This window comes from Saccopteryx leptura, chromosome 5 (assembly GCF_036850995.1).
Source record: "Saccopteryx leptura isolate mSacLep1 chromosome 5, mSacLep1_pri_phased_curated, whole genome shotgun sequence".
NCBI classification, from domain to species: Eukaryota; Metazoa; Chordata; class Mammalia; order Chiroptera; family Emballonuridae; genus Saccopteryx; species Saccopteryx leptura.
This window is the reverse complement of record NC_089507.1, coordinates 60,111,337-60,135,492: the sequence shown is the minus strand read 5'-3', so window position 1 is coordinate 60,135,492 and position 24,156 is coordinate 60,111,337. Positions and strand designations below refer to the sequence as shown.

Here is a 24,156-nt window from a genome sequence, read left to right as displayed (position 1 = left end):
TGTCCAGAGTTTAATACATATTTGTTGCTACAAAGGCAAGCTTAACCATGTAATCTCAGGGCTATTTCACTAACAGCAATTAACTTACTACCTGGTTTGATTTATTTAAATACCAATTGTCTTCAATTTGCAACATATTGGATCTGGACTTAAACCCAGCCTACTAAGCAGAGGCTTATTTGGTAGACTAGCTCCATAAATACATATGGAAAAAATATTGCAAATGGTCTCTCACTGATAAAATAAGTAAATCTATTACCTAATGGCAGTAAAAAGTAATTCACTATATTTTACTCTATTGTTCATTTCTCCTATTATTTATAGTTATTAAACCATTCACGCCCTGGCCGGTTGGCTCAGTGGTAGAGCGTCGGCCTGGCGTGCAGAAGTCCTGGGTTCGATTCCCGGCCAGGGCACACAGGGGAAGCGCCCATCTGCTTCTCCACCCCTCCCCCTCTCCTTCCTCTCTGTCTCTCTCTTCCCCTCCCGCAGCCGAGGATCCATTGGAGCAAAGATGGCCCGGGCGCTGGGGATGGCTCCTTGGCCTCTGCCCCAGGCACTGGAGTGGCTCTGGTCGCAACAGAGCGACGCCCCGGAGGGGCAGAGCATCACCCCCTGGTGGTCAGAGCGTCGCCCCCTGGTGGGCGTGCCGGGTGGATCCCGGTCGGGCGCATGCGGGAGTCTGTCTGACTGTCTCTCCCCGTTTCCAGCTTCAGAAAAATACAGGAGAAAAAAAACAAACAAAACCATTCACATATAAACAGGTACAAAGATATAGATATCTCTCTACTAAACACCTTAATGACATAGTTTACTCATCCAACAAATATTTTAGCATCTATATTGTTCAGATATAGGCACTGTTCTAGGTAGTGGGCATGTAATATCAAACAAAACAAAGATGCAATAAGTAAATGAGAAATATATATGCAATATGTTAAAAACAAACCTATAAAGAAAAATGTAGTGCAGGGTAAAAGGAACTAGAGAGATACTCTTTGGATGGCTCTGGGAAGGGTCCTGAGATTCTGTACTTCAACAGCTGCAGGTGATGCAGTAGAACTGGCCCAAGGAGCACGGCCTCAAGAAGGCAAAACCCATGCAGGCATCCCCAAACTATGGCCCGCGGGCCACATGCAACCCCCTCAGGCCATTTATCTGGCCCCCTGCTGCATTTCCAGAAGGGGCACCTCTTTCATTGGTGGTCAGTGAGAGGAGCACTGTATGTAGCGGCCCTCCAACAGTCTGAGGGACAGTGAACTGGCCCCCTGTGTAAAAAGTTTGGGGACCCCTGCCGGGGAGTCTACAATATCCTGAATATACTTAATCACTGCCATGAACTAATTCTTTAAATATCTTTATGATGATGAATATAATTACTAGCTTTTATGGCTAAAACTAACTGCAAAATCCACACGAAGCTTCAGACATGAAGCTTCAGGTTGTGTAAATTTTTACTTAAAATTTTGTTGAAGCACAAATAAATCCTTTGTTAAAGAAACACATCTGACAGTTGATTTCTGTAAAAACAAAACATCCCAAAACTTAAGAGCTACTTTTCATATCTAATACTGCAACAGGCAACAATGACATTTTATTTTAGGTGTTCTTTTCGAGATATTAACTGTATAGCTGATTGAGGAAGACATAACAAATGCTAATTGTACTATGAAAAAAAGGTTTTTAAAAAATATTTTGTTGTTTCACACCTACTAAGGAGAGAAGTCAGTCTCTGCATATTCCATTGCGTGTCCATTACTCAAAGTCAGTACAATATACAGATCGGGTATCATAGAAATCTACACTTAAAACCTATGCAGCCTTATTAACCAATGTCACTCCAAAATGAAATAAATTATTTAAAAATCCAAATATTAAAAAAAAAGAGAAGTTAGTCTCATATATTTCTGAAGGAAAAAAAAAGACTGAAGAATACTTTACATCACTGGTTTTCAACGTTTTAATACTTGGAAACCAGTGAAAATAGAATTATTTTGGGAACTGCTAAGGCAGAAATCACTCTGAGCATAAGTGAATTTGACTAAGATCAAGGGTCTATAATTATACAACATCAGGGTGCTTAACTCTTTCTCGACTGGCACAGAATTTCAGGCAAATCGCTCTGTGGACCAGCGGATGAAAAACATTGCTTCACATAACCACGGACCTTTTATTTATTATGGTGGGAAGCCATAATCAAACTGCAGAAGAGGCCTAAGAAACACTGAACCACGGAGGGAACCTGTGGTTACCGTTATCAGGCCCTGAATGTATTTATAGAGTAACTTTAAAACCAGAGATTGTTCCTTGTATCAAAGTCCTCCTAGACTTCCCCATCCATTCTTCATTTCCCAAATTCTGGTGCATAAAAGAATGAGGACAGAGTAAAGGGGGAGGTGCAAAAGGACAAATGGAGAGATTGTCTCAGATTCATAGCCAAGCCATATCACTGTCTAAGAGCTCTCATTCTTGAAAATCAAAACAGAGTGTACGTATCGGTACTTAGGTCTCAATCAGGACCAGACTTCCTTTCTAAAGGAATCAATCATAACTGCCAGGATTCCTGTGTAAAATGTAGTTACCTGGGACTTACTACAGACTTAATGAACCAGAATATACAGGTAGGTACCTGGGAATCAGTATTTTAACATAATCTCCTGGATTATAAACTAATGTACCAATGGTTCCCAGAATATAAAAATGCAAAATTACCATTAAGGTTCCTTAAATCCTCACATACTAGTGTATTACCTCCATTAATTTATAGTGGGTGAATTTACAAATAGCACCTTGTAGTTAGAATAAGAGTACAAACATTATCATGTAAGAGTAAACTAATATTTCTTATATGGGGGTTCCCCATAATTAAAAATATGGAGACACTGTTCAAAGCAAAGTTCATCTACCCAATTATTTCAAACCAGGTATCAGGATAAACTCACTATAAAATGAATCATGTTCTCATTGTTTCACAAAACATAGAATCAAATTTTCCACAGAAGATTCTTTTAAAAGTCATTCAGAGTTCCAAAATTTACATGATAATCTGGGTCCCGGGGCACAAAATACAAAATAAATACATACATTAATATATTAAATGATCAATTACTTTTAAATAGAAACTAATGAAATAATATGTAGAGGTACTTTTTAAATAAAGACAACCCTAAAATGTATTTAAGTTTTATTATCAAATAATTGGTTTTCTTTATATTATAGTAAAATTTTTGTTTGATTTTCCCATATAAGAAACTTACCTCTCCCTGCCTTCTCAAAAGAATTGTGTTGGCAAAATTACAAATTTAAAAATCCTAGAATCAAAGTATATTCCATAATCTATTATCAGAAAAAATAAATTACTATAAAATGTTAATTTTGTGCCTTATGTAAATAATGTCTTAAACAAAGGTTAATAAGATTTAAAAGTATAGTTGTCATTTGATACTTTTGAAACTGCTCTAATATATCTGAAAATTTCTGTTACCCTGTTCTGAAGGAACCATAATAGGTCTGAATTAGCTTAAAGTGATGAGAATTAATGTTTTACAACAAACTAATTACAGGGGATCTTTGAGTTACAACAGTCTCGATATATGACATTTCAAGTTTATGACATTCACTCCCATAAAAATTTCTAAAAATTAAGACATCAGTGTTTCAGCTTATACCATTAGCATTGTACTTATGGACAACATGGGCAAACTAGTAGTTTGGTTGCGCACAGTGGAAGAATACACAGTACAGTGTACAGTACAGTACATTTAGGTCCTTTCCCTTTTTCTGTAGCTTGTGTTTTCTGTTCTAGATTACGATTTTACAACTGTGTTAGGATATGTAAGTGACTAAGGCTAGGGTGTGTTTCGACCTACACCAAAATTCAGGTTAAGTCACTGTCGTAGGAACGTAACTGTGTCGTAATCCGAGGACCCTCTGTACATATACAGATGATTATAAATTTTTTATTCTGTGGCTTCATAGAGAAAAAAAACACATTCAGTAGAATTTGAAAAACAGCCAGTCTCGTTTCTTCTATTTTTCCTTTTAGTTTTGATAAAATTTTATTTGTTTACTTACTTTTCGTGAAGAAAGGAGATGGGCAGGAGACAGGGACAGTCAGGAAGGAAGAAAGGTGAGAAGCATCAACTTGTAGCTGCGACACTTTAGTTGTTCATTGATTGCTTTTTCATATGTGCCTTGAGTGGGGGGGGGGGGGGGGCTCCAGCTGAGCCAGTGACGCCTTGCTCAAACCAGTGACCTTAGACTTCAAGCCATCAATCTCTGGGCTCAAGTCAGTGATTATGGGGTCATGTCTACAATCCCACGCTCAAGCTGGCGACCTTGCACTCAAGCTAGTGAGCCTGGACTCAAGCTGGCACCTGCGGGTTTCAAACTTGGGTCCTGCATCCCAGGTCAACTGTGCCACCACCTGCAGGCAATTTTTATGTAGTTTTAAACAAAAAAAAATAAGTAAATAAGTAAATGCACCATCAACAAAATATAACAGTCCATCCCACTAAGTATTATTTTTAATTATCATGTAGAGCTGCAGAACTATTTGAACAAATGCAAGTTAAACATTTTCCCAAAGCAAATACTTGTATTCTAATTAGCTTTTAATGTATTAAATACTATGACAGCCTGACTAGGCGGTGGCGCAGTAGATAGAGCATCACACTGGGATGCAAAGGACCCAGGTTCAAAGCCCTGAGGTCACTGGCTTGAGCGCAGGCTCAGCCGGCTAGAGCGAGGCTCACCAGTGTGAGCGCCGGGTCACTGGTTTGAGCGTGGGATCATAAACATGAGCCCATGGTCACTGGCCTGAGCCTAAAGGTCATGGCTTGAAGCCCAAGGTCGCTGGCTTGAGCAAAAGGTCACTCACTCTGTTGTAGCTCCCTGGCGAGGGCACATGTGAGATAGCAATCAATGAACAACTAAGGAGACTTAAGGAGCTGCAACAAAGAATTGATGCTTCTCATCCATCTCTCTCCCTTCCTATCTGTCCTGCTCTATCTCTCTCTCTATGTCTCTGTCACTAAATAAATACTATGACAATTAGATTTCTAAAGTTTACACACTAATCTAGATATTTTAGTGCAACAGCCAATGAAAAATGTAAAAAAAATTTTGAAATGTCACTGAGGCTAGCTTTATTAATAATGCTTAATTTTGATGTAATGTTTTGGTCTTAAACAGGAACAGGTTAAGATATTTCTGAACCATAAATAATATTCAGTTACACTAAAACTAAAAGCAAAAGCAAGAAGAATATGGTTTATTTTATATGTTAATAATATCCCTTTGCCACCTGGTGTATAAAATCAACTTTTCTCAGAGATCATTAAATACCAGTTTTTGTTACAATTACTAATATTTTGAAATTTTAGTATTCAAAATACTGTATATGATTTTAAAATTACCTTCTGGATAATACACAGAAGTATTTCTTAGACACCATATCCTTTTTCTTTTAATAAGTGATCACATGTCATTTTAAAAATAAAAGCTGAAATAGGAATATATAAGTATTATTGTGAGCAATCACTATATGGACAATGGCTGTATTTTTAAGGACCACACATAAAGGTATTAAATTTCTCACTGGAAAGCATCATATAAAACAAATATAAATTATTTTAGAAAGGACTTTAAAAATTCATGATTAATAAATACCTGAGGGAACAAAGATGAATTTAGTATTTCAAATGAATCAGTAATTTATTTATTCATTTAGGGAAAAGTTGTTAGAAACAGAGGAACCAATCAGCATTGATCAACAATGACCTTCCATTACACTGTTAGTTTTCTATCAAAACTCTTAAGTTCTAGAAGAGATCTTTGTCTATCAGTATAATTTAAACCTGATCAATCAACAAAAGGAAATACTAGATACTTTACTACTTATGAATGAAAGAGGAGCTAGAGATGACTGAATATACAGTTAAGGAAAACTTTGGGAGGAAGACTTTCTAAATTATATTCCATACATTACTGAACTTTTCATAAACTTTATTAAAGACACATTCACCTTTTTTGAACCCCATTATTATGACTATAGTTATGAAGGGGAAAACAGACATTATTCCTTGCTGTTACCTGTCACTCTTGCTGCTGTGTTTGCTGACAAGTCCCTTCTAATTTGGTTTTGAATTGCCAGCTGAGAGCCTGATAGTTTAAGCACAATTTGTAGATGCTGGGTAAAGGGCAATAACCTCGTAAGTTGGAGCCTAAAGACTTATATAGAAGGTGAGAAAAAGAAAAGTGCCATTTTATTGATTGTCCAGACTCTTTAAAGACATTATTTCATTTAATTTTCTTGAGAACTCTATGAGGTAAAGTATCATTATACTCAGCTTTTAAAAGAGGATGTAAGACAGCAGGTAAATGACTTGACTGAGATTACAACCTACCTAAATGGCCTGTCAGGGATCAGAATTCCTATTTGATGGTGCTAAGTGCCCATTTACATCAGCCTATGACAGTGAATTACATAAATCAGGGACCATCTGGGCAGTTTTCCAAATGGATGAGATGCTCCAAATCCTACCTTCACACAAAGTTCCTCCTGCACTTTCACCTGGAACTTAACATCTTTCTATAATTAACACTGCAGTGAAGTCTGAACTCTCTTTGGCATACATATGTGTGCACAAACTCATACACAAATTATACATTATCTGACCTTGAAGTTCGAAAGCAAATAGCTGGTTAAGAACTTTACGTGCTAAACCACATTTTTATGAAGTTCTGTATACATAAATATTTGTACACCATTCTTGCCTATTTGAAGTAAATAAAACTTGGGTATCATTACAAATTCTAGGAAGCTTAAAATAACATATTTTTATAAGGTCAAAACAATGTGAACACTTTCCCCATTCCATAAATTGATTTTTTTAAAAGGAGTGTTTTACCCAAAGAGTAGAAAACACTGATTTAGCAAATCCTTGGTTACTATCATGGTCAGATACAGTAAAATTAATATTTTAATTTTTCCTATTGCTTTAAAAATAATCCTATAAATTATAATGATCCAGTTATACCCTGTGCCTCCCTGCCAACACTCAAAAAGAGAGACTTTGTTTCCTTTTTTAAAACCTTGCATTTGAGGGTTACTCACATAAATTATAGGGAAAATATCAAACAAAAAAAGTTGTGCCTAAAAAAATTTTTAATAAAAAAATGTAAGATAGGTTTTACCAAAATTAACAAATCTTTATTAAAGGCTCAGAACTCATTTTATATCTGCATTTACTCATTAATTTAATTTTTGATAATCATATAACCAATATGTAAAATACAATTCAAATCCCAAACAACTATTCTTACATTAATACAGAACATTTAAATTTTTACATAAAATATATACCAATTTGGAACAAAGCATTTCATCTAATAAATGTTCTCATAAGGCCAGTTATCTAAAATGGAATAGAATAGGAACTCTCTAACTAGGAACCATTAATATCATCTTTTCACATGCAAAGATGGGTCAACACTCTTGGGATTTATATGCACACGTGTCCGTACACACACACACACACACACACACACACACTTCAGAAAACTAAAAATTATCTACATATTCCAGAAGTAAGCTTTGTTACTATTTGGCAACCTCTTCAAAACACTCCACAGTTCCCTTTAAAACAAACAAACAAACAAACAAAGGAAAAAAAACTTCCAAAATAAGTATGGCGAGGCTTGACACATTTTTGGTCGTTTAAGAAAAGGCAATGATTCCAAGTAAAAAAACATTGAGATATCGAATTTAAAGTGGATAAGAATTTATTTAAATTTTGTCATATCAGGATAACAAAGCAACCCTTCTTTGTCACCACTCATTAAAGGGCATCACAAAACATTAACATAATGTAGTAGCCCGTGTTTTCTTTCAGGCACTTTCAAAGGGCATCTCAGACCAACAATATCTTACTGAGTGTGCAGAAAAACAGAGCTGCAAAATGATTATTATTAGTAAGGCAAGATACTGTCTCCTTTTTTATTTGAACATTAATTTTCCATGTTTTGGAGAAATGCTAAACTTAACATTCAAAGATATGCAATGTATTTATTTATGTGTTAGGAATCAGCGTATTATCAGCAATCTTGTATTTAATAGCTACTATCAAGCAATTGATTTCTAATGCACACCACAGAGTTTGATAGTATGTGTAAAAGAAGATGGCCTGATTTTTGCCCTCAAATGCGCAAAAAGAATTCTCTATCCCCTTAAAACAGTCTTTGGCCTTGCTGAACAATTATAGAGCTGTTATTTTACTGTGAAGCAAAATAAGCCTTCAAGTGTCCCTTACTTGATCTTAGAAGGTCGAATTCTCTGTCCAATAGTTCTTCTTCTGTTAACTTGGAGAAATTATCCTCTCCAAAAGGATTCCACCCTGACATATCAGGTGGGTTACTGACGTTCTTTTGATTTGTAATATTTGCAACTGCCTCTTTATCAGCAACTGACCTAGAGTAATAAGAGAAGGGGGGAAAAATAAAAAAAAATTAGAATTGACATTTTTAAATGCCTACTTTATAAATGTTTAGAAAAGCAGATCGTTGCATTATGAAAAAAATGGCAGTAAGGGCACAGATTGAGAAAAAGACCAGCTGGGATTTACAGAGGCGCCGTAAGGGTATTTGGCTGTGTGCCCCTGGCAAGTACCGTAACCTCTCTAGGTCTCAGCCTCCTCACCCATAAAACAGGAGTAACACATCTACCTCAAAGGATTTCTGAGAAGAGTAAATGATTTAATACATGGCAAAAGAGAACAGTGTCTGGTAAAAATAATAATAATAATAATTAAGTACTCAACAAATATTACATATTATTACCATAGTGAACAATCCTTAAAGTAAAAATCAGTAGCCATATCACACAATTATTTCTCTAAAATCCCCACTGAAGATGACCTTATGTCCTGGATATGTTGAGAAACCACAGTAACTTTCCTTTTGACAAAGGCATTCTCTCTATAGCTATCAACAAATGATTAACTGCTACAATTTCCTTATGAATTAACTAAAACTAAATGAAGATTATTTTCTATATAGGAAATATTTCAGGGTGTTTCAGGTTATCTACAGTCTGGAGCCTGGGACCACTGGTTCTATCAAAGTTATCTAATCGGCCTTTTAGCTTTCAAGACAAGATGAGAGTCTAAAGACGTCGTAACTTAAAAACCCCTGGGTACCTCTCCCTTCAATCCAGCCTGCAAATTCCTGCTGTAGCATAGGAATGAGATAATACTATCTAATAAAGTTGTCAAGTTCATTTCTAATTTATATCCAGATTTTCTAACATTGGTAATTGAGAAACAATCTCTATGTTGTTCTAAAGAAGTATCTCAATTTTGCAAGTTTTGACCTCCCTTTTAAATTTACCTGTCTCATAGGAGCTCGCCGCCACTGCCACCACACAGGTCTTAAAGGGGAAGAGAGGGCAAAAAGTTGCTCATTTTATCCCCTAGAGACCAATCCCACTTAGTATAGCTAACCCAAGAATGTAATGTTCAAACAATTAGTGAAAGCTAGAGAAAAATAAATATAATAAATATAATTCAGTTTAGAACTCACTCTGGGAATGTGTCAACCACCAAGGTTTAAGCCTGCCTCCATATGACAGATACCCATCTCTAACTTAAAAATTATCTTTACGGACTTTCAAGACTTTAAGAAAAATGAGCATTCCCCTCCTTCCTGTCAATAATCCCTTTCGGAACATTCTGATTCCCTGATTCTTTTTCTTCCTGTTCCTGGGATAAATTAATGGATTTTTCTTGGAAGAATGTAATTCAGTGGGGCTGGGAGGAACCTTGGACAGGTGTGAAATACTTCTAAAAGTTCTCTGACACTCCGCCCTTCCAAGAGGAGAAGCAAAAATTTCCTGCCCTTGACTGTGAACTAGATGCAGTGAACTAATTCTAACCAATAAAATATGCCAGAAAAGTATCAGTGTGTGATTTCTGAGACTAGGTCTTAAATGCACTGCAGGTTCCTTCTTATCCTCAGACCATTCATTCTGGGAGAAACCAAACCAGAATAAATGATTCTCTGTTCAAAATAGTGTTTGACTTTGCTAATAGAATACTTAAGCAGGTCTTGGCCAGTTGGCTCAGTGGTAGAGCATCAGCCAGGCCAGCTGTATGGACGTCCAGGGTTCAATTCCCAGTCAGAGCACACAGAAAAAAGCAGCCATCTGCTTCTCCACCCTCCCCTTCTCACAATGAGGACGACTCAGTGCCCTCTGCCTCAGGTGCTAAAAATAGCTCGGTTACTGAGCAATGGAGAAATGCCCCAGATAGGCAGTGCATCATCCCAAAGGGGGCTTGTCAGGTCGATCCTGGTCAGGGTACATGCATGTGGAATCTATCTCTCTGTCTCCCCTGCTCTCAATTAAAAAAAAAAGAAAAGCATACATAAGTACATAAGCGGTATTTTGGAGAGATTCACATGGCAGAGAACTGAGGCCTCCTGCCTAAAGCCATGAGTGAGCCATTGTCTCAACACGTCCTCCAGACCAGTCAAGCCTTCAACTGACTGCAGCCATAGCCAAGATCTTAACTGTGACCTCATAAGAGACCTTTCCCTGGACATTACCATACAGCTCAACTTCTCCTAAATTCCTGATCTAAATCAGTGAGATGTTTATCATTGTTTTAAACCATTAAATTTTGCAATAATTTATTATGTAGCAAGAAATAACTAATACATATAATAGGCAATTTATATCATAAGAAGATAATATAAGCACAGATGTTTAACTATTATTTAAATATGGTAATACTCTCCAATAGTCATACTAAAGATACATTAGCACAATAGAGAGCGAACATTTTAGCAGTAGATTGTCAGAAATAAGAGAGAATAATAATGCTTACCAAGATAGTGACCCTTTCCCTCTAAGGAGGTACTTGCTCTCCCATTTTCTACTCAAATATCCCTTAGCAGTGGTAGTCAACCTGGTCCCTACCGCCCACTAGTGGGCATTCCAGCTTTCATGGTGGGCGGTAGCGGAGCAACCAAAGTATAAATAAAAGACAGATTTAACTATAGTAAGTTGTTTTATAAAGATTTATTCTGCCAAACTTAATGAAAATCCGACATAAAGTACTTGGTAAGTAATTATTATTATATGCTTTAACTTGCTGTAACTCTGCTTTATAAATTTTATAAAGTAAAGTTACCTCCCTACTTTATAAATCACCAGTACTGTAGAACCAGTGGGCAGTTAGAAAATTTTACTACTAACAGAGATACAGAAGTGGGCAGTAGGTATATAAAGGTTGACTACCCTTGCCTTATAGGCTAAAAGCGAAATATTTAACCCCAATTCTCATCTTCCACCAACTCATAAGCAGGAATACCTGCTTATAAATCATCTTTTAAACATTCCAGAAGATACCACTCAACGTATAGTCCTCTGTATAAAGACTGATATTAAGTGGGAATAATAGCGAAGTAGCAATGAAACACCAATAGAGGCTGCAGCAGCGTTCCTGGAACGCTGCAAAGTTCTGTGTTCCTCACATCTACCTGCCAAGTGTGTGACTGCTTCTACCCATGTAATCATTGCCCCTTTCCTGTTCCATCCTCGCATCCCCCTCGATACTGAACACCACAGGAGTGGAATAAAACGTGTCTTACACACTTTCACAGACACCCACCCCAGTATTTCCCAACCTGGGGGATGCAAGATAATTTGACAGTAAACCTTTATATATATTTTATGATTATACAAAGACTAGGAATATACTTATCTAATGTATCACACTCTGATTTCATGAACAATAGCACTAGCAATGACATAAGTAGACGGTGCTATGGTAATTCACATGAGTTAGCAGTGTCAGCATCTCGATGTTTATGTGTGCCTCACATCTCTGCACACTCACCTTCCTTTATAACTAATCAGAAGTTTAGATAATAATATGCTATGGAACACTAACAGAAATTCTCTCATGAATTTCCAATTCATGACACCATTCTTATCAGCAATATAACTTTTATTTCTAGAGGATGGTAATCCTTTAGAATACAAAGTATACATAAGTATATGCTATAGCAGAGATGTTACTGTTTAATATTTTTGCATTTTCCAACCACATACACTAGCAGAAATTGACATTTTTGATGCTAGTTCACATCAAAAGAAAAAAACAAATCATCTAATTAATAGAAGAGATTAATCAGTCTCTTAAACAATATCAAGTTCAGCACCTTGTTTTTTGTTTGTTTCATTTTTTAGTGAGAGGAGGGGAGGCAGAGACAGACTCCCGCATGCATCCCAACAGGGATCCACCCGGCATGCCCACTAGGGGGCGATGCTCTGCCCATCTGGAGACCTTGCTCAGTTGCAACCAGAGCCATTTTTTAGCACCTGAGGCAGAGGCCATGGAGCCATGCTCAGCACCTGAGACCAACTCACGCTAATCAAGCCATGGCTGCAGGAGGGGAAGAGAAGAGAGAGAGAGAGAGAGAGAAGAAGGGGGATAGAGAAGCAGATGGGCACTTCTCTTGCTTGCCTTACCAGGAATCAAACCCAAGACATCCACATGCCAGGCTGACACTCTACCACTGAGCCAATTAGCCAGGGCCTAGAATATCCCGTTTTTAATGAAGAATAAAACTATTCCATTCTTATCCACAAAGGACTTATTTTCAGGTATGTCTTTTTATAAATTAGATTGCTACTTCTATTTCACAGATTGTATTTTAGTGCTTCAATTTGTTTAAAATGTCTAATGTCCTCTGTTTTAATTTTATTATTTACAATAATACCATTAATTTTTTTAAAGTGCTAAGTGAACAAATCAAAAATTGTAACAACAGTACACACATCATAAAGAGTTTGGCAAACACTGAACTGAATCTTTAAACCAGCCTTTGATCTGACTTGCTCTCCACTTAGACATACTAGTCCTAACTCATGCACCTCACTTTTTTTTTTTTGCATTTTTCCGAAGCTGGAAACGGGGAGGCAGTCAGACAGACTCTCGCATGTGCCCGACCGGGATCCACCCGGCATGCCCGCCAGGGGGCGATGCTCTGCCCCTCTGGGGCATCGCTCTGTTGCATCCAGAGCCACTCCAGCGCCTGAGGCAGAAGCCACAGAGCCATCCTCAGCGCCCGGGCCATCTTTTGCTCCAATGGAGCCTCGGTTGCAGGAGGGGAAGAGAGAGACAGAGAGGAAGGAGAGGGGGAGGGGTGGAGAAGAAGATGGGCACTTCTCCTGTGTGCCCTGGCCTGGAATCGAACCCGGGACTCCTGCACGCCAGGCCGATGCTCTACCACTGAGCCAACCGGCCAGGGCCGCACCTCACTTTTTTATTTGGGAAAGCACTTTAAATATTAGTTTGTTTCTTGCCGTGCCCCCCACACACACACACACAAACACACATATACAAACACAAGTTGTGAGGTGCACTATAGCAAACTTGATACTTTAACCCTCTTTTGACATGCTCAGTGAACAGGTATGCTGGCCATGTTGCTGTTTCTCATGCCCAATTCCTAGCCAAAGCTTGGAGAGAGATACTTTTTTCCAACTAGTTTCATATTCCTGAAATAGTGTTGCATGAGAACTTATCTGATGTTTCAGTAACCAAAGCTCTAACAGCTACTTCTTCCTACATATATAAACATACATATTAAGAAGTACTCATAATGATGAATAGATTCCTAATTACAAAATCCTGACTCATTCCCATATTAAATCTAAGTTTGAGAAAATGTATCATAGTTCTTTCATTTATTATAATGTTTTCAATATGAGCTATCTATGAAGAATAATTCTACTAACTAATAGATCTGAATAACCAAAATACACTATTTCCCATCCAAGCTATGGTAACAATAAGTTTGCTGTATTAGATCATCTTTAAAAAAAACCAAATGACATTAAGGGCCCTGGCCAGTTGGCTCAGTGGTAGAGTGTCAGCCTGGCGTGTGAAGATCCTGGGTTTGATTCCCGGTGAGGGGACACAGAAGCACCCATCTGTTTCTCTACCCTTCCCCCTCTAGCTTCTCTCTCTCTCTTCTCCTCCCCTCCTGCAGCCATGGCTCAATTAGAGCACGTTGGTCCTGGGCACTGAGGATGGCTCCATGGCCTCCGCCTTGGGCACTAAAAAATGGCTCCAGTTGCAATGGAGCAAGGGCCCCAGGTGGGCAGAACATCGCCCCCTAGTGGGCTTACTGGGTGGATCCTGGTCTGGGCACATGCAGGAGGAGTCTGTCTCTGCCTCCCCTCCTCTCACAATAAAAAAAAAAAAAAGAACCAAATGACATTAAATTATTTATTACCCACTTAAACCAAGTTAGACAATTTTGATGAGTAAATATTATGAAATTAAAAATATTAATAATGAGTTTAAAAAGTTAAATTAGCTTTTCTACAAGGGTTATTTTTTTAAACTACTAAAGTATCTTGTTAGGGTTTTGTTTCTAATAAAATTACAAAGAATGTCTTAACATATGAGCCAAAAATCTCCTTAACATTAAATGTGGCTGAATGTTGCTACGCCTTACCCACAGACTACAGTTAGCAGAAGTAACTAACAGAAATGCAAGGAAGGTCAGGGATGCACAGAAGACAGAAGACAGAGCTAGCAAGAGAAAAGGGGGCATTCTACAGAAAGACGGGCTCTAACGTAACTCAGGAGCCGGCCGGTGACTCCACCCCACAATAAGACCTAGTTCCACAAGAATTTCCTTTGCATTCACTAGAAAAATACTTGCCTGTTGACACTGTAAGAGGAATCCATTCTGGTTCCGACCTGAGCTGGCAGTGATGAAGCGTAGGAGACTAAGGCCGGTGAGAACTCCTGAGGGGAGGTGAGATACTCCGGCGATGCCTGCTGTTGGGGCGGCTGATGCTGCGCTAGCATTTGCTGCTGTAAGAAAGTCTGCTGATACTGCTGCATCTGAAACAGGAAATGCCATCAGACAACACAATGTGCAGATCCACCGAAGCACTCTCAGCCCCACACCTATCTACTACGTGCCTTCTTTTCACACTGGCAACAAAATCAGGCACTTAAAAAGTAATTCATATCTGAAGGAGCAACTCCCTGCTAGAACAATACAGCAAGATGAACTAAATCTAGTTAAGAATTATGAAGTTAGGTTAATGTGCCAGGATTCAAAAATTCACCTTTAAATATTTTAAGACAACAAAGTAGCTTAACATCTTTAGTATGGTGGTTGCTGTAAGAAAGGTCAAACTATTCTCTGAAGCAAATGCATTTTTTTTTCGGGTTTGATTTTTCTTCAGCTGACATTTGCCAAGTGAAAGAGACATATGACAAAAGCCCATGGGTCATAGATCCATTTCCCTTATACTATGAGATAAGAGAAAAATATTATTCATCAGTTACAATGCACCAAATTCAGGTGCTACAGTTCAGCCCAATTTAAAGGTGCTTGAGAAAACATGACTGGCTTTGATAAAATATGTGTACTTAACTAACTTGAACTGGTTATGAGTAATTAAATTCTGAATACTAACACTTATACTGTGAATTCCAAATGGTATACTCAGAGAAATCTCTAGAGATTACATAACACTTACCATTACAGGATACTGTGGTGTAGAAGGCTGTGGCTGATACAGCGAATGCATTAAAAACTGCTGTTGAAGTATCTGCTGCTGCTGCATTGCATGTTGATACTACAGTAAGAAAACAAACAAGTTTACGATGTGTCTGGGCCATAGCCTTTTGCTTTTTTAAGTATTGCTCTGACTATAACAATGATTTGGATACTCAGGAATCCACACACCAATGTAAAATAGCTATAGTCAGTGTCTATAACTTATATATGTTTACTGGAAATTGTTTCAAAATTATCCAGTGAAACATAAGAGATTGAATTAAAACCATTTCCAGCATGGTTTAAGGATGTTAGGAAGAAACCTAAACACATTTGCCAGTTGATGAAGACCCTGAAGTTACTGTGTCCAGGACACATTATAGTAAATTCCCACTCTTCTCTAGCTCCCCTTCAATGATGTCTCTGGTCATCACCTACTCAACTACCTCCACTCTGGGTCCATCACTCAAGACTAGAGGAGGGAGGCACCCATGAGAAGTGTCACACATACAACTGGCTCAAAAATATTTCAAAAAATGATGAAAAGATGACAGTGACAGCCATTAAATTTAAAATAGTTTAATGAAACTAGAAATTTGCAAGTTCTGATGTGGTAAAGGACAAAATAGACCTTACGGTCATTTTTTTCTATGTCCCTTCCAACTCTAAATGCCTCCCTCCACTAGACACAAACAGACCAACCCAGGCAAAAATAGAAAACCTAAGAAAACATTACTTCTAAAAGATTAATATCACCTTACCAGCAACGTAATTGTAGTCTATGTATCTGAACTAAAAATGTGACTAAAAAGATATTTATCATAAATTGCAGAGCTTATTCATGAGGCCAAATGACTAGATGCTGTATAAAGCCACGATGATACTGTTTAAGCAAAGTATTCTTAAGTAGCTCACAGACTGCAAATGCAAAACATATTCCTTAACAGAAAACTGAGCAAAATGTTTACTTGGATCTAGAGCTCAAGGGTGCCTATGATAAGAAAAAAAATTTACTGATATTCAAAAGCTACATGAATTTCCCCACACTACTTTCATATCTGAAGTAACAAAAGAATGACCTGCTGCATGTAAGCATCCTGCTGCTGCAGCTGCTGCTGCTGGTGCGGATGAGGATGACGATGCTGCAAATGAAGCTGCTGCAATCTCCAATCTCCTTGCTGGAGCTGCTGAAGTACTCTGTGTTGCTGCGAAGGCTGCTGAGGGGGCCCCTGGCCCATTAAAATCTCAGGGCCACTTCCAGATCTCAGTGCTCCTAAAAGCGGTTTTCAAAAACTTATATTAACATCCTCATGGATTTCAATAAAGGGGCTGTATTTCAAAACACTAACTTTAAAACTTTAATCAAGGTATGTATATCCTTATTTCATAATACAGAAACCTCCATAAGCACACAATCTCAAGGGATTATTTACTAAATTCTAAGTACCCATGAAAGTTAATTGTGTCAGCTGCATCCCTGAACAAGTCAATGTCTTAGAAACGCTTCATCTCTCTATGAACAAACCAGTCAAGTGAGTCTGTTCCATATCTCTCAACTATATCACACACTTGTACAACTTTGAGTCTTTGCCAAAATGATTCTGTCCATCTAGAATGTCACTTTCCACCTACTGCAATTTTTCTTATCCTTTCAAGTTTAGCTCAAATCCTTTTTCCTTCTTCCTTTATCTAACACTTCCACTCAGTTTGTAGCATTTCATGCCTTGCATATATTGTTTAATGGTCATTTCCTAACTAGGGCCCCAGAAAGATGGCGTGATGGCTAATTTATCTCTTAGCATCCCACAGAACCTTTTATACAACAGATGCTCAAAAAATGCTACTATAGTAAATGTACTAGCACTGTTGTCTCCTTAATGGAGATTTATTTACAGGTTTCATGAATTTAATCCTAGGAAAATTCTATAAACTTTTGAAATTAATGAAAATAAAATACACACACAACACCAGAAAGAGAAAATGAAATACACAATAATTTCAATATTCTCTTCTAATGAACTACCGTAAATTCAAATGCAACTTTTTAATCCTATGAGGAAACAAGGAGGGAAAGTGCAAGGAGGGAGAGAGGGCTCTGTTTCATCAATGGTTGAATCTTTGAACCTCTCCAGGCCTAAAGTATGACAAGAGCTTTATAGCTATTTCTAATTCTTCCAATAATAAGAAACTGGTTGTTCATTTTAATTAGTCCTAATATTTATATAAAATATAAGAAAATTAAAACCATAATTGCACCGCACAGATATAATCGCCATTAACTTTTTAAGAATATTTGTTTCTAGTTGGAAAAGTATTAAAAAGTTAAGCTCCTTAGCTATACATTCTCCTTTTAGGACCCTGATGTCTAGGTGGAAACAACCATGGCTGGGGGTGGAACCCAATCACAATGACCATCGTGCAGGAACTCCTGAGGTACACCTCGCACCTCACAAACTGTCACTTCTCTTTCATGTCATCAGCTGAACAGGGCTCCTTGGTTCTCAAGCCAAGGCCAGGGAGTATCAGAGAACCAAACAACATCACAACAAGCTCAAATAAAAACAATGCTTTCAAGAACATCATTAAATCTCCTACCATTATTCACCATTGTGCAAATGATGAAACTAAGGCTCAAAGAAATGAAGTGAATTTACAAATAAAATTAAAGACAAAAGATAAACTAGAAGAAAAGATTTATAGCATATTTGGCAAAAAGCTAATAATACTCAAAATACATAAAAATAAATCATTCAGGGCAATAGTAAATAGAGATAGACAAATCTCTCGCCTGACCAGGCAGTGGTGCAGTGGACAGAGCACTGGACCGGGATGCCGAGGACCCAGATTCAAAACCCAGAGGTCGCTGGCTTGAGCATGGGCTCATCAGCTTGAGCACGAGGTCACTGACTTGAGCATGGAATCATAGACATGACTCATGGTCACTGGCTTGAGCCCAAAGATCAAGGCACATATAAGAAAGCAGTCAATGAAAAACTAAAGTGCTGCAACAAAGAATTGATGCTTCTTATCTCTCTCCTTCCAGTCTGGCCCCATTTGTTCAAACTACAAGTGTATTCCTGATGGTCTTCAGCTCAAAATCAGATGAGAAGACAAATTTCTACATTGTAATGTTTACAGTCCAAGACAGACTCTGTTGCCAAGATCAGAAATCAGGCAAAGAACTTTATAAGGCTCGAGTTTCAACTTCCTCCTTTCTAATACAATACAGAATTTTCTATACTCTTGAACTTTATCATCAACCTCAAATCCTATCAGTTAGTGACACCGGGGTAAGAAAATTGTAAGCTCTGTATATCATACTTTTATATGCCAATAACTTACCTTCCCCTAGAACTTTAGGAAAACTATTAGTTGAGTTTATTACATCAGTAGAAAGCTTCTTAAAACATTATGTTATCTGCTTCACAACAGTAAGTTTGCCAATAATTTATACTCCTAGGAAATCAAGCCATAAAGGTTTGTTTACATGAACTATAAAGCGGAGGAGGTTGGCAGAGCTCTATATCACCTTTTGATCTATGGTTACCGAATTCACCAGGTACAGGGACTTTAACAGGTGTTGCAGAACTTTGAATGGTCAGCACACTGGGAGTGGCAGTAGTAGAGTTGGCCTTTGGTCTTTGTCTTGGTGCAATTGAGGTTTCTGTTGGTCCAATGGTATCTGTTATTCTACAAGAGAAGAATACATTTCATTCCAAATATTAGGATTATTTCTAATTTACTCTGTGCTATAAAACATCTATTTCAACAGATGCATTTTAATCATTATTTTAATCATGCTAGTCTTCTTGGCTCCTTCCTAAGTCTCACTCAAATATTAAATATTTAATGAAGAAAGGAAAATAAAATAATCCTAAACATTTTCTTTAAACCAGTGTGTAGCCATTTTTGGTTTCCCAGGAAGCTGGCAGGAAAATAATACAAAATTACCCTTAAGGAGATGAAATAAAGGTAACAAACAAACCTTGTCACAAGGTCTTAGAGAAATCTGAGTGCCAACTTTCTGAACCAGTCAGAGAAATACAAATAAGAAGTAACAGCTTGTAGTTCCCCTTAGATTGGGCTCAAGGCCTAAGAAAGAAGAAACTGAGCCCTAGCACACATAAAACAAAACTTTTAACAAGTGGAGCTACCTGCTCACATTCAACTTCTTGAATCTTTAACTTTGCTTTTCTTAAAATAGGATTTAATTTAGATCACAGATATGGACATATGGATAGTCAAGTATTAAGTATAATTTTGAAAGTAAGAGACAACATAATTTAAGAAAAAACAGACATTTGCTCTTCTCTTTCAAAAAAAACCCCAGGAAATATCTTTAACTTACATATTTACCAACTTTGCTTTGTATAAATTCAGTACAAAAACTCAAATAACTTTTAAGTCTTAACTTCACTTTTCAATAAGACAGCAATAAAATCTCTGAGCATAATTTCAAATGATTTAATACTCAAAATTCTGCAAACATGATTTATTAAGTGCACAACTGCTGCCTTGGACCAAGTTCTGTCTACCAGAATTGCACAAATCTACAGTGTGTCCATAAAGTCTTGGTGCACTTTTGACCGGTCACAGGAAAGCAACAAAAGATGATAGAAATGTGAAATCTGCACCAAATAAAAGGAAAACCCTCCCAGTTTCTGTAGGATGATGTGGCAGCATGTGCGCATGCACAGATGATGATGTAACACCGTGTATACAACGGAGCAACCCATGCCAGTCGACATGTGGATGGTACAGAGGAAAGTTCAGTGTGTTCTGTGGCTCGCTAAATTTGAATCTGTGACCAAAGTGCAACGTGAATATCGGCACGTTTATAACGAAGCGCCACCACATAGGAATAACATTACTCGGTGGGATAAGCAGTTGAAGGAAACCGGCAGTTTGGTGGAGAAACCCCGTTCTGGTAGGCCATCAGTTAGTGACGAGTCTGTAGAGGCTATACGGGATAGCTACCTAAGGAGCCCTAAAAAATCTGTGCGAGTCCACATCGAATTGCACTGAATAGGTATGAAACTGGGAGAGTTTTCCTTTTATTTGGTGCAGATTTCACATTTCTATTGTCTTTTGTTGCTTTCCTGTGACCAGTCAAAAGTGCACCATGACTTAACGGACACACTGTATTTCTTTCTTCTATCTGTATGGACCACAAGAGGGAGCCCTGTGCACAACTATCTTTCTAAGAATGGAAGTTAAAATATTTTAGAAAACTAGAAATACATTGTATGTGCAGTTTTCTAAATATAGTATTTATGTTTTAGATGAAATGGGAATGATACAAGTCATATGAAAATGAACTAAAAAGCAATAAAAGATCATATATACATATAAGCAACTAGATCTCATTTTAATGATAAGTATTTAGTAAATTCAAATTATGGACATGGCACTAAAATCAATGCTGTACTTCCTACACTCAAGTAACCTGGAGAAAATATTGTATGCAATTTTTATCTTTTTTTTTTTAAGTGAGAGGAGGGGAGATAGTGAGACAGACTTCCTCATTTGCTCTGAACAGGATCCATCCAGCATCCCCTGTCTGGAGCCAATGTTCGAGTCAACCAAGCTATTTTTAGCACACTGAGACCAACAAGCTGTCCCCAGCGCCCGCCCAATGCTTGAACTAATCAAGCCACTGGCTCCAGGAGGGGAAAAAGAGAGAGAGAAAAGGGGAAGGACGAGGGGGAGAGAAGTAGATGGTGGCTTCTCCTGTGTGCCCTGACCGGAAATTGAACCCAGGACATCCATACACTGGGCCGACCCTCTATCCACTGAGCCACCCATCTAGGGCCTATACAATCTTTCTATTTGTCTATTCATTTTTTACTAATTCCTATTTGGTCTAGTGTTTCCTAATTTATTTACCAATGTATCAATATCTAACATACAATTACTGATATCCAACAAATACAGAAACATACCCTGTCTTCAAAGAATTTATAGTATACCTAAGGAGATATGGCACATGTTTATGAAAATACACTAAAATATAACAGTAAAACTAATTAGCATCGTGCTAGTACTATCAAGAGTTTCATGGGGGAGTAATTCTCCCCCCTTTTTTTTTAATTTTTTTTATTTATTCATTTTAGAGAGGAGAGAGAGAGGGAGGGGGGGAAGAGGGGGGGGAGAGAGAGAGAGAGAGAGAGAGAGAGAGAGAGAGAGGAGAGAGGAGAGAGACAGGGGGGAGGAGCTGGAAGCATCAACTCCCATATGTGCCTTGACCAGGCAAGCCCAGGGTTTTGAACCGGCGACCTCAGCATTTCCAGGTCGACGCTTTATCCACTGCGCCATCACAGGTCAGGCCGTAATTCTCCCTTTAACCTAAACTGTCTAGAAAAGGCTTCCAGTAGGAACTGTATATAAAAAAATAAAAAATAAATATGATTTCATTAGATAGTGAAAAGAAACACAACACTCTGTGTGAGGAAATAGGAAGACAATGCCCAGGCAGATGAGGCACAGTGGAGACACAAACAAGACTGAAATGAAAGACTGAGTGATCGCTGGAGTCAAGGCTGCTGCACAGCTTCCTCTGCGTAGCCACACAACTGTTCTGCCTCCCGTCTTTTCTCTCCTCCTGAACACACTTCCTAAAGCACATTCTCTCCCCTCTTAGAATCCTTCAGTATTTCCATCTGCCAGGACAGAGATCTGCTGCCAATGTCACAGTGTCACATGTCTAACAGTCCCAAGAAGAGATGCAGATATTTAGGGAAAGGGGGGGCTTAAAGGAACAAAGCAGAGTACCACAAACAGAAGGCAGGGCAGACGGATAATACACATAAAAGCTTTAAAACATGTAAATAATGATAATAGCTACTTAAAGATTTTTCCACTCCACTTCACCCCCAGAAATATGCATTTACATGGGGAAAAAAAGACTAACTTATTTTTTCATTATTTGATTTTGTACACACTTAGATTTTTTCAAATTCTTAAATTATCAATATAGAGTAAATTTATATTATTGACCAATAAGCACACATAAATCTTATGTTAATATACATAATATATAGTTCTAACACTGTGAATTTAGCTGTGATAACTATTTCATTTACTTATAATTGTATAGCTATAACTTGTGTCATAAGGAAGATATTCAAAGCATCGTTATTATTCACCTGACTTGTACTTTTTAAAGTATCTACTTTATTAAAAATTTAATCACTCTCCCCACATTCTCTCTCTCTAAAAATCAATAAATAAAATCTTAAAAATATTAATCACTAACAAAATATTAAAAAACACAAGTAACAAAATTCAACTGATAATTCTAAAATAACTCATAATTACCACTCAACTATAACAACAGTTGTTAACTGCAGCTCTGTCACAGATAGGACACACTGTTGGTCATGCTGAATTCCTGCAAGTTCAACATAACTTTGTTCCTTTGTCTCTTCCTAAGAGTATTTTGAAATTCAAGTGAATGAAGATAATATTTTTAGAATGATGTCCTACTTTAAAAAAAAAAAAACTAAATCATTCCGAAACAACACTTTAACAATGTATAAATAATAGATTATTTATAACACAGCTCACAACCAAGTTCCAAACAGAACTGACTGCAAGGTTGAAAACTTACAGGCTTACACACCAAAGGCCAAATTTCTCAGCATGACATATAAACAAAGTTGCTCCTGCCTGGCATTTACCTACCGCTTCAGCCTCACTTCCCACCATTCCCACCTATGTCCTCTACACTCCAAGTCTTACAAAGGCCATTCTTCTTGCCTGGAGAGCCTGCCTGTCATAGTTTCACTCCCTGTCTTTCCAGGTGACTGACTATATTATTCATCCTTCAAGCAACAGCTATGCAACCCCCTCCCCAGAGAAAGGACTGGTTCTTTCTGTGCTCCTGTTTCTCTGCTCCCCATCTTTTCTACACTGTTGGAGTTGCCTAATATCTATCAGGTTAGAATTGTTTACTTGTCTATCTTCATTAGAATGTGAACTCCTTGGGAATTAAACACTGCTTCTATTTCATTGCATTTACAGTATCTACATCTTGCAATGTTATCATGTACATGACAAATATATTTCATGTCAAATAAAATACTTTGCATTGTTAAAATACAAAAAAGCTGTGACCAAGAAATCTCAAAGGTAACACTAATATCGGATATTACAAGATATGATAGTGCCCCGGTCGGCAAACCGCGGCTCTTTGGCCCCTTGAGGGTGGCTCTTCCACAAAACACCACGTGCGGGCGCTACCTCGATAAGAAATGTACCTACCTATATAGTTTAAGTTTATCAAATTTGGCTCTCAAAAGAAATTTCAATCATTGTACTGTTGATATTTGGCTCTGTTGACTAATGAGTTTACCGACCACTATATAGTATGTAACATGATAATCTAAAATACAATCTGGCTGATTAACTTTTAAGCTCAAATAAAGCAGGAGAAATGTTAATCATTAATTCAATCATTACTCAGATTCAGGTCTTAATCTACATAATATGGGTCAAACTTACTAATGCAGTAAGCAACAATGAAAAATTATTTAAAACATTATATTTTTACCAGTCTTAGGAAGT

General features: G+C 37.6%; 1 protein-coding gene across 2 annotated transcripts in view; it reads right to left on the bottom strand.

The window, feature by feature from the left end:
* BMP2K (BMP2 inducible kinase) overlaps window positions 1-24,156 on the bottom strand; it is a 128,435-nt gene that overhangs the window by 18,827 nt on the left and 85,452 nt on the right. For both annotated transcript variants that reach the window (XM_066385513.1, XM_066385514.1), the window contains exons 10-14: window positions 19,121-19,281; window positions 16,671-16,864; window positions 15,572-15,670; window positions 14,740-14,924; window positions 8,313-8,470 (exon numbers count right to left, since the gene is read on the bottom strand). In XM_066385513.1, coding sequence (XP_066241610.1) covers window positions 8,313-8,470; window positions 14,740-14,924; window positions 15,572-15,670; window positions 16,671-16,864; window positions 19,121-19,281 — 797 coding nt within the window. The remainder of the gene's footprint in view (window positions 1-8,312; window positions 8,471-14,739; window positions 14,925-15,571; window positions 15,671-16,670; window positions 16,865-19,120; window positions 19,282-24,156) is intronic.